The sequence below is a fragment of the Martes martes genome, assembly GCF_963455335.1.
Source record: "Martes martes genome assembly, chromosome: 17".
NCBI lineage: Eukaryota > Metazoa > Chordata > Mammalia > Carnivora > Mustelidae > Martes > Martes martes.
The window spans coordinates 4,300,778-4,319,167 of NC_137905.1; the positions used below are offsets into that span (position 1 = coordinate 4,300,778).

Sequence of the window (18,390 nt, forward strand, 5' to 3'; positions counted from 1 at the left end):
AGCGTCTCGAGCGCCAAGGTCAGAAGCCCCGCTCTGGGCCGAGAGACACAGGTCATCTTCGGGGGCCAAGCTTTTCTTAAACAGTGGCTGCCGGAGGGACCTCGGAGACATCACGGTCCGTCTAACCTATGACACGCTCCATGCCCCACGGCCGGCCCTTCAAAGGAAGGGCTGCGGGCATCCGCGCCAGAGGGGCCCAGCCCAGGCCTCACCTGTTGCACGTGGATCCTTTGCACTTGTCCTTCATCTTCGTGTCACACCGGACAACCTGGGCTGGGAGAGAAGGACAAGAACACACGTCACACCAACGGGGCATTGGTCTGAGGTAAAAGATACCACCCCGTACTCCAGAGAACTTTCTGGAACATCCTGGAACCCATGTCATAACACGAGCAGGCGCACTCATGGCTGCAGGCTTCAGCTGTGAGGCTCAAGTCCCAGGCCCGGCCTTTCAGAGCAGCTGGGTGACCTGGGACAGGAGCCTTCGTCCCCAGTCTGAGGTTCAGTTTCCACAGAGACCAGTGGGGACGCGTGTCACGGGGGCTGCTTCTGCGAGCATTCGCTGAGAAAGTCAGTGTGACCTTGGAAGTGGGCCGGGCCCACACCCAGTGCCCTGAAGCCCCGGAGGGTTCTGGAAGGGTGGGCCTCACAGCCTTCTCCAGCCAAGACGAGTTCTGTCAAGCTCTCCTTGTTTATTTTCTAGGGACACATGAGAATCTTGGCATAGTGTTACAGTTTGATAGTGCGACACTGGCATACCCATGAGGACAGAGACTGCTCCCGCAGAGCAGGGACAGAGCAGCCAAAAAACCCTGGGGGGTGGGTGGGTGTTCAGAGAAGCATGAGCTCGCCTCTGCTGGGGGGGGGGGCATTTTATGCTGTTGGCAGCTCAGGGGGACATGGAGAACCCCAGGCAGACAGCCCAGGCCTGTGTCATGCCTGGGGGGAAACTGTCCCTAGGGAGCCCCAAACCTTCCATTAAGGGGCTATATCAGGGACATGGAACATTGAGCCTCAGCCGGGGCTAGGGAGGGCAGAAAGAAGGAAGCCGTGAGGTGAGTGCGCGGGCAGGTCAGGGGAAAGCCGGACGAGGGCTGAGTGTAACAATATCTCTCAGTGGAGGGCCTCCAGGAGCCTTGACGGGAGCCGTGGGAGGCACTGTGGTGATGGGCTCAGAGCCGACACTGGGTGGCCCCCGTTACTGCAAATGATCCGCAGAGCAACCCCGCGTGGGCCTTATCACCCCCTTGTATGGATGAGCAAACCAAGTCTCACAGAGGCCAGTGGGGGTCCGGCCACCCGTGAGCCAGCCTGGGGAGACCCGTCCTGCCGCAACCTCCGTAGGAACCCAGCTTGAGCCCAAGCCCCCTTTCAAAGGAGAAGGTCTAACTTGGAAATGCCAGTCGGGGGGAAACGCCACCCAAGCCCCACTCCCACGATGCCTGCTTAGGAAAGGACTTAAAAATATCATTTTTTAAAATGCTGCTACAGGGGTGCCTGGGTAGCTCAGTGGGTTAAAGCCTCTGCCTTCGGCTCAGATCATGATCCCAGGGTCCTGGGATCGAGCCCCACATCAGGCTCTCTGCTCGGCAGGGAGCCTGCTTCCCCCTTTCTCTCTGCCTGCCTCTCTGCCTCCTTGTGATCTCTGTCTGTCAAATAAATAAATAAAATATTTAAAAAATAATAATAAATAAAAAAATAAAATGCTGCTACACTCCCCTGCTGTGCCCCAATGTTTGCTGACCCGGAGACCTCTCGGGCCGCCCCCTGCCCCCACCACTGCCCCAGCACAGGCAGCCCGCGGGCAGGGCAGAGCCGCACTCACTCATGTAGCTCACGGCGGGCGCCTTCTTGGGCTTCGTGGGTCTGACCACCCTCGGCTGGACCCAGACGTGCTTGTCATCGGGAACGGGGGCCGCCTCCACTTCGTTCATCTCGTCGGTTTCCGGCTTGGGGCTGGACGTCAACGTCTCTTCTTAAGAATGAAGAGGACAAAAAAGAGAGCACGGAGGGGGGGATTCAGCAAAAATGCACTTTGCAGGGAAAACGGCAACAGGGAAACTGGACTGGCTGGAGGTTCTCCGTCACAAAGGGTCGGGCCGGTGGCCGAGAGACAGTGACTCGGCAGAGCAGGGCCAGCCCAGGGGGATTCTAGCGCCGAGGCGAGGCAGCCGGGTCTCCGCAGGCCTCGTTCGCCACGGAGCCGGGAGCAGCGGGGCAAACCAGGCGCCTGCACCTGGGTGATCTCAGAGGCTTCTCGTCCCTCCTCCCACACGCCACCACCTGCCCGAGGAGGCGGCTTCAGGAGGTGGACCCCAAACTGGCACGGTCTCCCCTGAGGACCCTCTGGCCCCCAGATTTGCTGGGGGAGGGGTCTCCAAAGTCTTGCGCCCACCGTGGTGGTGCAGGATGACCGCGTCGGTGTCTTTGGACCACGATGCACCCGGCGCAGGCCCGCTCGGCTCCCTTCCGCGCCCCTGAGTCCTCGCTCACCAAGCCGATGCCTTTCTCCGCACGAAGCTTGGTGGCCCGGCACGTACGACACAGCCAAAGTCCCCGCTCCGGTTCAAAACGGAGTCACTGCCCTGGATCCCGTACGTCTCCCACCCCCGTGTTCTCTCTCCTGCAACCATGCCCTACAGCTTTAGCACGTTCATTAGCCAAATTCCATTTCTTGGGAGCATCCGTGTGTCTTCCCGGGTTCGTCCTGAGAGACACCGGGAATCGCTCGTCAGAGCCCACCCGCAGGCCATCAGGGTACCGAACCGTGAAGTCCAGCCAGTGCACAGAACAGTCTGGCTGTTTTCATCTGCCCGTGTGGCCTTGTCAAGGACTACGTGGTGTGCACCCTTGTGGGGGGTGCAGGCCCCCCCCTTTAGTGTGCACGCCCATCCCCAAGGGTGTCTGAAGACCAGAGCTGGAAAGCTCCGTCTTGGGAGCCCCTCCCGGGCCTCTCTGTGGCACTGGATTAAAATTCGAGCGGGGGCAATGGCTCGTGAACACCCGCGGCTCGTTCCTGGTTCTCTTAGCATTGACGGCTCTGCTCCAAAGGGGGACCAGGTGTTTTGTGGCTACGCAAAGCCAGGAGCCAGAGCCAGGGCCGGTTCTCCAGGACTTTTCGAGGCCGAAATGTGCTGCACCTGTTCCAGGGGCCGGTCCCCACCCCCCACCCCCAAGCCAGGCACAGCCATCGTGCCACCTGGGGGAGGAGAGGGGGTGGGGTTTCAGCGGCGGCAGCCCGGAGCCTGATGCCATCCTTATCAGAGCTCTGTTGACAGCCACGAGGCCACCACCACCTGCCCCTCCCACCAGCTGCCAACTCCCCGGGGCCAGGAGCCAGCCTGCTTCATCCCTGTCCCCCCCCAACCCCAGACACCCGGCTCCCAGCCAGCTTTGCTGAACAAAATCTGCTGAATGAAGGATGAACTAAGCCGTAAGGAATTCTCTCTTTGGGTTCTTTCAGGAAAAAAAGAGAGAGAGAAGAAAAGAGCCCCGGCGGAGTTTGAAGACCTTCAGGAAGAGAATTCTGAAATCACCACTCGGAGGCCAAAGCTATAGGCGAAATCTTTAGGAAGATGCTGGGTTTGCAAACGCCACTCGGCCCACATGTTCGTCTCGGGTCTGCTCTTGCCATCAATGTGGCTATTCAGCTCTGCCCTCTCCGCCGGCCGGAGCGATCTCCGGAATGAGCCGGGTTTTCTTCCACTGGCCTTTAGGATTTTTATACCTCATAATCGTGGCTTTATTCGGCCGAATATAGTTTGGCAGAGCCATCTAAAGTGTTTGAGGATCACTATTTAAGAAAATGGGCAGACAGTCCTCACCCTCAGACGCACACATGAAAAGGGGAATGCTTACCCAGACGATAGCCTGTATTTGAGCACATCCCAATTAAGATCCCCTGTGCCGAGCAGCGCGGGCCTGGGGAAATTCCATGCCCAAGTTCACCACAAGGTTACTGTGCGCACGGTCCATCCTGGACCACGACATTGCTTACGGCCCCCTGCAGACTCCTACCTGGCTCTGTGAGTAGTGACAGAACTCAGGGCTAATGGGTACTGGGTACACACTGATTCCCGGCCGGCTCGGCGCTTCCTCAGCCTGCACTCCTTGCTCCCTGGGAGGCCCGATCAGCCCCATTTCACAGACAGGAAAACCGAGGCTCAGAGAGGCTAAGAGACCTGCCCAAGCTCGCACAGCCGAGAGTCCAGCTGCCAGGCCGCACAGCCCACACCCTTCATGGCCACACGGGTTCACGGTTTCAGGCTGGAGAGACAGAAACTTCTCGAATGGTCTATCTTTAACCCTGACCCATCCCCATTATAGGTCAAGGCCTTTCGGGGCCCCTCAATCGGTGCTGATTAAGTAGCTTATGCAGATAACCGGCTTTACCGGAGACTTTCTGCCTGGTTAGCTAAGAAAGCTGGGATACCTGCCAAGGGGACTTGGGAGTTTTCCACCAAAAATAAAGAAACAAGCATAAAGGCTTCATTGGGTGGGTAACCCAGCATCTGAGGTGTCTTTGTGTGCATGTGTCCTTTGAAAATGACCCTCTGGGCATATGGGCGGTATATGCATTCGCCCGCAGGCAGAACACATCTGCTCTGTGACCCTAGCGCCCTCAGAGCCTACTGGCTGTTGGAACAACAGGTGACCGGGCATCCAGGAAGAGTCTGGGGGTAGAGAGAGCACGGAGGCAGGTGCACTGGCTGTGTAATCAGGGAAGGCTCCCTAGAGGAGGTGTGACACCAGGCCTGTGTTTCCAAGGAGGAGGATGTATCTGCCAGGTTCACAGCACGGATGAGCCCCCTACCCCCAAGACCTACAGTCCCCACCAGGTGAGGAAGGACCCCTGGCAAGGTGACAAGTGCAGTCGTACCTCCCCACCCCCACTTCTCGGAGGGGGTAACGAGTGTGTTTATAAAGGGCTCTTGCACTAGCCGTTCACATCCTTCTCTGGGCATCCTCCTGGCAAAGCTTCTACAGACAGACTCTTACTGCCACTGTTACGGACGGGCAGCCTGAGGCCCCAGGCGGCACGCGGCATGCCCGAGCGCACAGCTCCGGGAACCATGGAGACGACTCCTGGACCTAGCAGCTCTGGCTTGTGCGCCTGAAGGCCCTCCCGGAGGGGCTGACGGACCCCGAACACAGCCCCGCGATCAGGCTCGAGCAAAGAACGGCAGGAGATCCGAGGAGAATCCTCAACGGGCCTCCCTCTACTATGCTCCCCAAATTGGCGCTCGGGACCTGACAAGGGACTCGCCCCTCCTGGGGGACTGGACGGCAGCCACGGACTCGGCCTGCCAGGGACACAGGGAAGGGCCCGGACAGGCCCGAGGGCCAGTCTCCACCCATGATCCTGTCCTGCCATGACCCCCCACTTCCAGGCAGGGAGACTGAGGCTCCCAGAGAGGGGGCGGCCCACCCAGCGTCCCATGGCTAGAATGTGGCGGGAGTGCTCCTCCTGAAGCCAGCGCGCCAGGCTCTAGCACCTGTGTTTCGTGGATGCAGGACCCGGAGCAGGGATTTCCATGGACGGGTTCACTGAAGACCAGTGTGTGGAGCCCCGCTTGGAGACAGAGAGTCGGGGTGGGCCAGCAGGAGACATTGCAGTTAACAAGCCTCCCCGTCTCCTGGGCTCATGTTGGGTAGAACCAGCGGTGACCAGCTGGCCGGGACAACAGGACCCCTGCACCCCAACCAGGTCTGGGACCCCACACCCCAGCCCACCTGTCTCTGCACCCCAGAGCTCACTGGACTGCCAAGAAAAGCTGCGTGGAGAGCCGCCTGCTGCATGCCCAAGCCTCCAGGGAGGCCCCTCTCTGCTGTCCAGAGCAGCCGATGCGGCCACACGGACAACACATCCCAAACACAAACACTCGGGGAATCCCTCAGACCCACTTCCGTCCCCCCGGGGCTAGAGCCTGAGAAAATACTGCAAAATGTGAGCAACGATTCAGGCACCAGGATGCGTTACTTACAGCAGCAGGGACAGTGGAAAGGTCCCGAGAGGCCAACTAGAAACAAGGGCTAGGACACGTGGCAGACACTCGGATCTGCCCGGGGCCACGGAGGGAAGGGAACCCCGAACACTTATGACGAATCGGGCGAGGCATCCGCGAGGGGCCAACGAGGGTGGAAGGAAGGAGGCCAGCAGCCCGGGGGGGGGGGGGGGGGCAAGCCCTGACAGCCTGGAGGTCACCTGGGACGGGCGCGGTCCTGTTTGTCGTGTGTTTGTAACCAAACCGTGAGGGCCGACCACAGCAGGGACGCGTGTGCAGCCAGCGCCCAGTGCAGGGTGGGGCCACGGGAGAGGCCTCCTGCGGGGACGTGCAGGCACAGCCCCACGTCCCCAAGGAACCGGGGTGGGGGGAGCTGAACGCCAGGGCTGGAGAGGGGGTCTGCCCACCACCCACGGCTGCACGGGCAGGAGGAGGGGTGGGGGAGGGGCACCTTGACTGCAGTGTTCAGCTGGCCCGTTTGACGACAGCCCTTCCCGGGCCCACAGACAGAGGGGACAGCCACTCCGGGCGGCTTCCAAGTCACTTCCTACCTCGGTAACACAGGTTGTTCTTACAACCGCCCCCGTAGCTGGGCGGGCACTCGGAGCAGGGCCGGCCGGTTCTGTACGGGGCTTCTCCGATCCAGTTCCCCCTGCGGGACACCAAAAACACCGTCAGGAGGGGCCGCCGCCCGAGCGCCGGCGCCCCTCCTCGCTCCTTTCCTGGGCTGTCCAGGGGAGGAAGGAGGGTGTGTGTGCCACGTAAAGGGGGAGAGGACGCTGTGCGGAGCCTAGAGAATTCTAGAAGAACCCCAGGCGGGAGCTGGGACACTTCCTTCCTCCCCGGCACCGTGGTCCCGTCGCGCTGCCCGTGTCCTGCCTTACACGACTCTGAACACTGTCCACCACCCCCCACCCCAGCCCCAACACCTTCGTCCTAGAGAGCTGCCGAGATCTGCCCCGTTGAGCCGTTTGTCAAAGCAGCAAAAGCATGTTCTAGGAAGGAGCTCATGTTCACTAAGCTCCTACCGACCAGGTCCCTCCACCCTTCTGCCACCTACGGGGCACGTGCTGGAGCCCCCCCGCCCTTTCTCAGAGGAGGCCACGGGGGCTCGAAAGGTTAAGTGACTTGCCCAAGGCCACACAGCAAGCAAGTGGAGGGGCTCAGAGCCTTTGAGCACTCTGCCCTCAGGGTTGGGACCAAGGTTCGTCCAGATGTCCCTGACACCGTCCACTACCGTCTGAAGTTCCTGGCCACGAAAATGGAGGCCGGTCAGGGCCTGGTTCTCCAGGGACCAGGTAACAGGTGTGGAGCAGTGTGCCTAAGCCCCTCTCCCAGAGCCTGGGCCTCTGGCAGGACAGGCCGGAGCCATGCATGACGGGGGACCGGTCTCTGTGATTCCTTCTGGAAACTTCCTTCAGGGTTGACCTGGTGGGCCACTCAGGAAGGTGATCCAGAGCCCTTGATAAGCCAAGCCTGCCCTGGCCTCCCCCAGCCTCCCTCCACTGAGCAGCCCAGAGCGACTCCCCAAGTGGGACCCCGGCCCTGCCTGCCGTGTGACCCCACCGCTGACAGGGGCCACAGCAGGAGGTTGTGCAGTGACAGAGTGATGGCATGGAGGCCCTCAGCCCAGGGCCCTGTTCACGGTGAAGGCCCCGTGTTCCGTGAGTGTTTGCTAAATCAACAGGCCTGTCGGGCGGCATTTCTGACAGCTTCCTAGGGAGGTCCAGGGGCCCCGCTGGTGCTGGGAGGTTGGGCACCTGGCTCAGCATTCCGCATGGCCAGGGGTTCAGACTCTTGGCCACGCAGCTGTCAAAACGGCCCACTGGACAGAAAACACAACACATTAATCTCCGACGCATGGCGCTGAGCGGGAGATACAGGGCAAGAAAGGGCATATGTGTCTGGTCCATTCACGTAAGGGTCCGAAGCGGACACCGACCAGTGCAGAGAGCTATTGATGGGTGGTAGTTACAGGGGTACACATGTGTCACACGGACTCAGTGTGTGTCTCCCCACTGCCCACTAATTCCCATGTTGAAGCCTTAACCCCCAAATGGCTGTGTGTAGAGACGGGGCATCCCAGGAGGTGAGTGAGGGGAAACGAGGTCACAGGATAAGGCTCCAATCCACCAGGATGCGTGTCCCTAAGAGAGGGGACACTGGGGGGGGACCCCACTCTCTCCCTTGCTCCCTCTCTGTGCACACACGGAAGAACAGCCACGTGACGACACAGGGAGGAAGGGAATCACCAGCAGCCAGAGGCACGCCCTGTCTCCACCTGGGACACATGGCCTCTGGCCCTTGGTCATGGCCACGCGTGCTGGCTGGCCCACGCAGACACGTGTGGGGTTTATCGAGCCGCACACTTGAGATGTGGGTACCATCCCTATGTTATTCCGTTTTTCAAGAAGATAGCTGGGCGCTAAGAAAGGCAGATTCTCTTTCTGATAGGGTCTTCAGGTGTATTTTTTTTAATATAAAGAGTTGAATCGAAATATCCCTCACGCCCCACTGGCCACTCTGCTGGGGACCCCGCCACAGGGGGCCAGTTACAGCTCTTCCACCGGGCCGGCGTCCCCCTTCCCACCAGCAGTGACCTAATCCACCTGCCCTCATGCGGGCCTGTGGGCCACTGAGACACGGCCGGCACGGGTGTGCCAGATGCGCGACAATCTCTTTTCCTCCTGACCTCAGCGATCCCCCCACATCCCACCTCCTCACGGCCGCTCCTGACCCAAAACAAATGAGTGAGGTCATCCTCGTTTCATTCAGTCACTGAGCAAATATGCTGTGAGGGCATCCTGTGTGCAGGGCCAGTGCTAGGGCGGGAGCCAGCCCTGTGGCCGGCATGCAAACCACAGGCTATACACGGGGAGGGCAATGCTGTGAGAAGTGGTATATTATTTGATGAGCAAAGGAGGTGAGTAAGTCAATAGAGGGACAGATGTCCCACTGATGACATCAGGTTGCTCTGAGGAAAAAGGGGGCTAAGACACAGGCTCAGTGTGGTCTTTTCTAGAAGGGAAAACATAAAAATGCAAAAACTAGGTTTAGCGTGAATACATTTCCCAGAGTGATATCTGCTGCGTATTTTCATCCCACTGGCTATGGCACACCCCACTGCTGGCCAGTCAACCGCTACTCCAGCTTCTGATTTGCTCTGGGAGTCCCAGAAGATGACTTGCAAAGCCAACTGGGCAATTTCATTCGTTGAAGCCAATTAGGGAAGTCTCAGCCTCCCCCGCCATCGCCCATCTATGAGAGGTCTAGTTCTGGCCAACGATAGAAGGAGAAAGTGGGCCAGGGCTGAGAAAGACCTAAGAGAAAGCCCTTTACTACCATTCTCGTCCCTTTAGTTTGGGAAGATGTGATGCCCGGTGCTCTGCAGCCATCTTGGAGCCATGAGGACAGGCTAGTGCAGCAGGGAAACAGAAAGCGCTTGAGTCCTCATGGACACTGCTGAGCTTTTAAGCTTAACTGGATGCACCAATCTCTAGATGGCTTGTTATGTGAACTAATGAAGAGACCTCACCATTTAATCCAACTTCCCTTGGGTCCTCCATGGCTGGACAACACATCCCAACCCAGACAACCGTGTTACTTGTTCTTACTTTGGAGAGTAATTGCAGACGAGGTAGACCGCATTCTCCCAAACATCTCCCCAAACATTCATCCTCTGGCAGGTGTTCACAGCACAGCCAATCTTGTTGGTGGCGGCCCAGACTATCTGAAAAGATGACAGCCACATGTCAGAGCCCCAGACAAGGCAGAACAGGGCAACCTAGTCTGGCCTGGATCTCCAGGGCGTTGGCCCTAAAGGGGTATATGTTGTGAAGGGGTGATGGACCAGAGTTTTTCACTAATCCCTGAAGATCCATATGTTTGTTAAACACACACACACACACACGCACGCACGCGCACACATACCCCAAACAGAAACAAATCACACACAAGGAAAATGTGCCAGTGACAGTGGACTGCCACACAAGTTTCTAGCGCTTACTCCCAGGCTCCACACTTGTATCACAAACCCATGCTCAGCCCAGCAGCTGGACTTTAAAGAACACCAAATTAAAGGGAAACATTATGGCAATGACAGAGTGGAGTCTTCCAACCGGGGAGCAGGCCTGCAGGGCCAGGTGAGTGATGGGGTCTGGGGTTCTGGGCTGAGGTCACGGCGAGGGCCTCGGGGCTTACCTGTGTGTAGTGGGTGCACATGGGCCCAGAGCACCTCTCCGGACACCAGGGGTTGCACTCGTGGGGGTAGGGGTAGGTGTAGTCCTTCACCTCGTCATACCAGGACTGCACGTGGAAGCCGGGAGAGCGGTACCTGCGGGGCAGACCAGCTGGTTACGTCCCGGCCACCACCCACCCAACAGACCGAGACCGCGGCTCCCAGCACAGCCGTCCACAGGGCAGGCTAGAGGACAGGGCTGCTGTGGGCGAATGGCCCCAAATCCTGTCCAGCACCTGCTGTAAGTGCCTAGAACCCAAACTTACAAGGTGCCCCTCTGGGCATTCCCGGAGTGCCTGGGTTCCAGGAGTGTCCCTGGGAGGCCCACATGCCACCTGTGTGTGCAGGAAACGTTTGCCTGGCCCCCAACAAGTCACTATTTATATTACAATTATGTATTTATGCCCACAAACCCCCTATTTCCCAGGTGTGATTCTTTAAAACAACTTGATTGACGGACATGGGTCCCTTTTAAGTCAATGCAGAGAAAAACGGCAAGTAAATAACCATCCAGGTAATGCACAGACGGGACGCCAGGGAAGATCGAAAAGGGGCAAAACTAGCCCGCGATGGGGGACAGGGCACACGGGAGAGCCTAGAGGCTGACGTTTCCATATCGTCGTGGCTGGCTTCATTCCTCACCCGCCGGGGAGCAGGGGGGAGACCCGAGGACCCAGATACAAGGTAGAAAATAAATAATGGAAATAGAAATAAACGGAAGATACAGAAATCTGCAGGGAGGCAGAGCTCTGCCATCATATGGGCAAACCCTTTCCAGAACTTTCTATTTCAAGTCTAATCCCCTGAGCCCTCCCTCACCCCCACCCTGGTCATCACCATGGGTGGCCACGGCCCCCTTACTCGGGTCCCATCCGCCCAGGTTGGCATCATTGCGTTCTTCCCGGGAAAGAAAATAAACTGGACACAGATCCCCAGCCAGCGGCCCCAGCAAGTGTAAACAAAGCGGTTTCGATAAAGAGAGAAGACACGAGGGGTCTGGCCGTGTCTGAGAGCACTGTGGTGAGGCGGGCAGTTAGAGGTCTTGTAACAATTACTGTCACAACCCAGAGCGCCTGGTGGTGGTCAGTGACGTAGTCGGGGCTGGCTTGGGGAAGGACGCTGGCGGCCACACAGCCACGGAGCCACAGGGCTGCGTGGGGACACCCATGCCCGTCCGTGTCCCCAGAGCGCCATGGCCAGGCTGCTATGGGGGCCCGGAGAATGTGGGGGTCTCCTGGGGAAAGCAGGTCGGCACTGTGGATCCCACAGGGCAAGATCTTTGTGTGCTCTGCACCATCCGTCCCAGCACTCAGCCTGACGCAGCCACGGCAGGACCAGCTCCGAGAACGGAGAGGCTAACCCTCGGCCTGTCGGCTTGACGGCCTGAAGGCAGCCTTGACAAGGGACAGCAGGACGGCCACGGGGTAGAAGACGGGTCTGATCGCGTATGAGAAGGAGGGAAAGAATTCAAGGCTGTCCTGGCCGCCGTTACCACGATGAAAAAATATGCGGCCCACAGCCAGAGGCTACGCAGGAGTCCAGGAATATTCTGGCTGCCGAGCCAGGCCAGTGGAATGATGGGTTTTCTCCCTGTAGATGTTTTCTTTTCATGCCACCGGAAGACTGATTTTATAAAAAGCAGAATTCAGCAGGAGACCAAAAATAATAATAATAATAACAGGTGTTGATTCCCTTCCGCCAGGTCCCATCTGGACCCCTCACGACACGGGCTCAGGTTCTGTTCCAGAAAGACACTGACCTAAAGGAAGTGGACGGCTCCCAGCCACACGGAACCCAGGTGCTTACGGGGCTGGGGAATGTCTGCGCCGCGAGTCGGGCAACCTGTACTGCAAGTCCTGTCCGACTTTTCAGCGATGCAGCAAAGCACAAGTGGGCTTGAGCCCCTGACCGGCCCCTGGGTCCACCCCCGGAGGACCCGCGTCCACACCACGTTGTCTGGTCGGTCGGCAAGTTTGCACAGAGCAAAGGCCCATTCCCCACGTCCTCTGAGGAAACCAGCCCTCGGCCGGGTGGGTACTCGGGTAGGCGCCTCTTGGAGACCACGTTCAAGGGCCTCCTCCGGGCAAGAGGGCCTCGGTGGTGAGGGTGAGCCTCCCCGAGGCTGGACAAGGAGGGCAAGGTGAGGGACAGCTGCTCACCGGGTGGAACCTGGCTGGGCCTGGAGAAGGAGCAGAACCCAGACGTGCAGGGGCAGAGAAGATACCCTGACCCAGCACAGCAAGGCCAACATCCCAGTGTCCCCCCTCATCCCGCTGCAACGGGCTCAGGAATCCTTTCAAGGATTGGGGCCCCCAAGCTAGAAACCCCGAGCCCGGGGGTCAGTGTCTGGAGCCAACGAGCAGGCTCGCATCCATTTTGCAATTGCTCAGAAGTGCCCTTGGGCACTGAGCCTGTTCACCCACGTGTGAATGGCACAGGGTCTGTAGACTTAAACGTGACCATGGACAGCGAGCACCCAGCCCAGCACATGGTAGGTGCCCGCAGAGGCAGCTGATTCACAAGTAAGGGGGGGACTGCGACGGCTCTTACCTGCCCCAGTGGACAGCCAGGTTCTGCCCGATGGACACCAGCAGACCGGTGGGCCCGTGCTCCCAGATGCACTCGTGAGCCCACGCCGCCGCCGACCGCTCCAGCTCCTCGTCCCAAGTCTGCAGGGAGAGCAGACGCGGGCCCGCCAGAGTCAAGGATGAGCACAAGGACCAAACCTGCAGCCGCGCACCCGCCGCGTGGGCCCGGCGTGGAGCCCGGGCCAGGGCTCCGTTCCTGGACACCGGGTGCCACGCCAGGGTTCGATGGCTTCCTGACCCGGCCCGCGGGAAGGGGCGGGGCCGCCAGGATCTCAGGGGAGCCCGGCCCACGGCGGTCCTCGCAGCGACTGCTCGGGGCTTGCCTGGAAGCCCATCCCGTGGCCTCCGCCTCCTCGTCTGTGAAATGGGAAGACGCCTGAGTCCCGCTGACGGGGGGGCGGGGGGGGCCCCGGCACAGCCCCGTGAATGTGCTTCACACCACAGAACTGTAGGCTGAAAAGTCGTCAGAAGAGTGAATTTTATGTTTTACGCATTTTACTGTTCTAAAAAAAAGGGGGGGAGCAAAAACTGCTTTGGCCTCGGCCCATCCGGCTCTCCTGCGGCACAGCCCACCCTGAATCGGGGCGGGGGGAGGGGTGGGGGGCAAGGGCAGGGTCTGGGCCAGAGGGTCTGGAACAGGCGGCGCCGCCCGGCCTGCCTCCCAGCCGGCCCGGGGACGCAGAGCTCCCCGGGAAGGAACACGGTGAACAAAGCAGCGGGGTCACTGCTCGTCTGCGGCGGGACAGACGCCAAGCGGCCCTCCGGCCAGCTGCTGTCCCGCCTCCTCCCGGTCATCAGGCAGATGCCCCAGCTCGCAGGCAGGCCGGCAACTGCTGTTCCCTCTCGGGAGAGCCCCAGCCCTGCGCACACAGTGGGTGCTCACGGAGAGACAGGCAGGCAGGGTCCCGGGACGTGGCGGGAACGGGAGACTGACGGCACGGGCTGTGGCCCCCAGGATGGCATGTCGTGAAGTCGAGCGCCTCCCCGCCTCCGCCCGGCCACCTCTTCCCAGCCTCAACGCCGGAGACTCCAGAACGTCCAGGGCCGAGGCCTGGCCTAGGGCAGACACCTCTGCGGACTGCGTCACACCCTGGACACAACCCCCGTGTCGGTTGCACGGGACCTCCCGGGTCCATTCTGACGTCAGACTCCACTCTTGCTCACAGTGTTGCCCCCGCCACCTTCGTGCCCACCAGGCTCCGTGTCCCTTCTGCCTGGGATCCTTCTCCCAAGTCCGGGACAGCCTGCAATGCAGAGGGGTCAGGCCGGCCTTCTGCGGGTGCTTCTGCTGCCGCTCCCTTTACGTAGCTGATCCAAGCCCCCGCTCCCACCCTGAGGCCCCGCGGTACCCCGTGACGTTGGATTTCCGCCTTCCCGTCTTCCGGACTTGTGGCTCAGCCCCTTCCAAACCAACTACCTAGACCAACTTGGTGACGCCATCTCCAAGCAAGGAGCCGATGGTCCATGAAGGAGCAGACAGCATCCACTGCAAGGGGAGGGCAGTGGGGGCGGGGCGGCACCAAGATCCCTCTGGCCATGGCTAGCCAAGGCCCTTCCCAAAGTCCAGGAAGGCAGGGCAGACCCCGTGCAGGCGCTGACCCCACCCCAAGGCCCACTGGCTTCTCAGAAGTTCAATGTTTTTTCTGATCAACGTGAACCTTGTGTGCCTTTGGTCTGCGTCCATAACGTTTTCTACAGCTCAGCGGGAAGGGCGGTAGGGAGGGCCCTGGCAGATCTCTGGGGGTTAAGGGCTTCTGAAATTCTGGCTGGAGACAGAGGACACAGCCCAACAAGGACATAGCTCTCTCCCCTCCCTGCATTCAAGGCCTCCTTCTGGGCCTGCCCTTCACCTCCCTACGTCCTCTCTGCTCCAGCCGAGCCCGGCACATAGAAAGACCACAGAGAGGCACAGGTGAGCATTCTCTACCCCCCAGAGGGATGACTGAGGGAAGAAAGAGGGAAAGACCTGAGTAGTTGGGGGGCACTGGTGAGAGTGTTTGTGTGAGGGGAGCCTATCCCCGGGGCCAGGCTGTGTGACCGTGGACAAGTGGTTTCACGTCTCTGAGCCTATTTCCCCGTCTAGGCTAACGATGCTGCCGGAACAGGATTTGGAGACAAGCTGAATGAGAGGCATCAAGCTCCCAGGCAAGGTGCAGGGCAGCTCTCAGCAAACTGTATTTTGATATTAAGGAAATTAACTTCGTTGAGCACCTACTATGTGCCAGGGGCAGGGTTAGGCCCTGTCCCTGAACACCTGCCACTTGCCAGAGAACATTATTAGCACCACTTTCTTATTTAATTCTTGGAATAAGCCCCTGAGGTATGTTATATTTTCCAATTGTTGCAGACAAAAACAAAAACAAAAAACCACACACACACACACACACACACACACACAAATCCTTGAGGCTAAGAGAGGTTAGGCAACTTGCCTAAGGTCACACAGCAGGAAGTTAGAACTTTAACAACCCAGCTTGATATGGCTTCCAAGGAGTTCTCATCTTGCTCTGCACGCTGTCACCAAGGGCCGGTCCCACTTCGCTAAAATAACAAGTTACTAACATAGTAATAGCAACAATATAGGTAACATTTATTTAGTACTTACGCATTATCTCGTCAGCTCCTCCAAACAATGCTATGAGAAAGGTACTTTTATTGTCCCCATTGTGCAGATGAGACATTAACACAGAGAGGCCAACTAATCTGCCTGAAGTCACACAGCGACCAAGCGGCAGTTCCCCTAAACCCAGGCAGGCTGGCTCGAGAGCCTGTCCACTTATAAAAACTCAAAATAGGATGTCTTAACTCTTTGGAGTTTTAAAATCCACCTTTCAGGGCTAAAGCTATTTCAAAGGACCCAGGTGAAGCCCCAGCAGGCAGTGCTGAGCAGGGAACTGGATTTTCAAGACACTTTCTCAAATGAGTGCCTCTTGTTTTGGTGGAGATGCGAGCAGACGGGCAGGCCCGAGGGCGGAGGGGCTGGGCCTCAGGCTACCTCCCCCGCCTCGGGGCCCCTGCTCCGAGGCAGCCCCAACAACGCTCACGAACACTCAGCCTCCCTGACACGCAGGCCATTTAGACCTAAGGACCCAGATCTCAGCTCCAATCCCGAAATAACACAAAATAAACAAACAGGAAAACGTGGCAGGCTCGTTCCAGGCTGCACGGACGTTCCATGCTGCCCAGGCGAGCCCTGCTCACTGCACCGAACCTTCCATACGGGCCCCTGGACAAGCACAAAGCAGAGACGAGAAGATCAGCCTGCTCCTGACAGGAGGAGGGAAGCAGCCAGGATCCTGGGGCGTTTGGGACTCGGTTAAACTCCAGGCCAAGGAAAATACCCCTCTCCAAGGCGGGCACCATATAGGGCCTCGGGGTGGCAGGGGGCCCAGGAGGAAGGCCCACCTGTCCAGAGAGGTGGAAAGTGTCCTTATCCCCCGCCCACCCCCCAGGGACCGAGCCAGACCACCGGGTGCACGGAAGGATGGGGGGAGAGTCCACACCCAAAGTAACAAAGAATTCGAGTCTATTTCTCTACGCCTTTAACCCTAAAAAGGCCCGCGCCAGCTGTTGATGCATCAGTATTGTGAATGGGTGCCCACTCTGCCTCTAAGATCAGCACAACCCCTCAGAGTAAGCGCCTGGGCGACATTCCTCAGGGAAAGAAGAAACGGTTTCGTAACGAGTTCCCAAAGGACAGCCCTGCTCCAAGGGTGTCTGCCCAGAAGGGCAAGCCTTTCATCTGTGGTATAGACGGTGACGGGCCACCTCGTGAGGGCAGCGACGGCGACAGTGAGGGGCTCCCAGGCACAGGGGAGGGTCCCGGATCACAAGCACCCCTGCCTCAGAGCACAGGGCAGCATGAAAGGGGACGGTGGAGTCCGGAGGAGGGAGAGGAGCTGGGTCCTGGGTGAGGCTGGTTTATGATGGAATAAGGCTCGAGGTGGGGACAGGACTCCTGGGGGAGGGAAGGCCTGGTGGCATCTTTGGGGAACGCCCGGTGGCCTCTTGGGACCGATGAGCTCGAGATCGAAGGTCTTGTGCTCCAAGCAGGGCATGTGGGCTCCATCCTGGGCACAGAGGGCCCTGGGGCTCCCGAGCAGGAGACACACTTCCCAAAGGTCGGGAAGGGAACAGGAGGGAGGGCTCAGGGTAGGCCGGTGCAGGGCAGCGTGGGAGGTGATAAGCCCCAGGGCAGACCAAGGTGCTGGGGGGACAGGCTGGCCAGAAGGAAGTGGGCAGCGGCAGTAAGGGTGCCAAGGTTCAAACTGGGCACGGGACGATGGCTGTGAGCCTGGGTCCTGTGGTCCGTTCTGCCACTACCAGCTCTGACCTCAGGCCTCCGTTTCCTAGTCTATAAAATGGGAGAAAAGCAGCAGGTGCATCACAGGGCTGGGAGGACAGGAAGCGCTGCTGGCAGAAACAGACAAGGGTGCGTGGAGGCGGGGCCGGATGCCCTTCTGCTCCTTACGTGTGGGATTTCCCCAGGCTCACGGGAGACCCTCCACTGTCCCCCCTCTCTGCCAGCCCCTTACTGACAGACACCCCAAGTCTCAGGGACTCGGCCCTGCTGCTGCGCAGACGGAGGAGGGCGGCAAAAAGGGCCGGATGAAGACCAAGGTGCTCCGTGACGACAGTGACCTTGGCCCCTGGTGGGGGCACCGGTGCAGGGCATTTTACCACGTGACGTCATCAAACCATCCCAGAACCACGAGAAGGGGATTCTCAAAGTGGAGGCCAAGGACACATCCAGGTCACACAGCAAGGAGGCAGCAGAGCTGTGACTGGACTCGCCACAGCCCAGCGCTCAGACCTTCCAGAGGCCAGGGAAGAGCCAAGAGCGGGGCCCTGGGCTGGGGTCCTCGGCACGGGGAACTCACAAGTGCTGTTTTGGTGTCAGGAACAGAGACAGGGGACCCTCTCTTCCCAGGAGGCCCTGAGCCCACCACACCCTGCCCCTGGAGACAAAAGCAGATGGACCCCAGGCCCCCCCGCCCCCGGGAGCACCTGCACTTACCATGTACTCCATGTTGGAGGCTGGGGGGTACACCTGGCCCCTGAGTTTGTTGTGAAGCATGAGGATCTCCTCCCTGTCTGACCTGGGGATGGCCCTCCGGACCCGGGAGTGCGGCTTGTCCTGCTGGTATTTGCTGAGCAACTTCTCCAAGTGGGTGATGTTGGGCAGGAAAACGCCTTGGGCTCCGCAGACCAGGAGCACCAGCCCCAGGGGGACGACTCTGTTCAGGACACAGCTCATGGTGCCACGCAGGCCACGAGGACGGGGGTGACAAGCAGGCTGGGCTCTGGAGGCAGTGCTGGGGCGTGGGAGCTCTGAAGGGAAGCAGAGGGTAGTGGGGGAAGAGGTCGGTCAGTATTAAGCCAGATCCAGCCTGGGCTTGACCCGTGAACAGCCATCCCTCCCCCACTCTGCAGACGCGCAAACCGAGGCTCACAGAACCTCGGTGACCAAGGTCCCCCGGCCACAAGGGATGCGGCTACCCTGGCTCCTCGCGCCCTAGATGGTCCCAGAGTGTCCGAGAAGACAGCGTAGGCTTGATGG

The 18,390-nt window shown here is 59.4% G+C and overlaps 1 protein-coding gene across 2 annotated transcripts in view; it reads right to left on the reverse strand.

Moving 5' to 3' along the window:
- CRISPLD2 (cysteine rich secretory protein LCCL domain containing 2) overlaps window positions 1-18,087 on the reverse strand; it is a gene marked incomplete at its 5' end in the record, with an annotated part of 47,253 nt that extends 29,166 nt beyond the window's left edge. Inside the window, 7 exons of one of the 2 annotated variants that reach the window (XM_080828429.1) lie at window positions 213-273; window positions 1,826-1,975; window positions 6,557-6,657; window positions 9,620-9,735; window positions 10,206-10,338; window positions 12,793-12,911; window positions 17,848-18,087. In XM_080828429.1, the coding sequence (XP_080684555.1) occupies window positions 213-273; window positions 1,826-1,975; window positions 6,557-6,657; window positions 9,620-9,735; window positions 10,206-10,338; window positions 12,793-12,911; window positions 17,848-18,087 (920 nt within the window). Of the gene's footprint in view, window positions 1-212; window positions 274-1,825; window positions 1,976-6,549; window positions 6,658-9,619; window positions 9,736-10,205; window positions 10,339-12,792; window positions 12,912-17,847 lie in introns of both variants that reach the window. The other variant, XM_080828430.1, reaches the window with a different exon arrangement.
- Window positions 18,088-18,390: the final 303 nt, after the last annotated feature.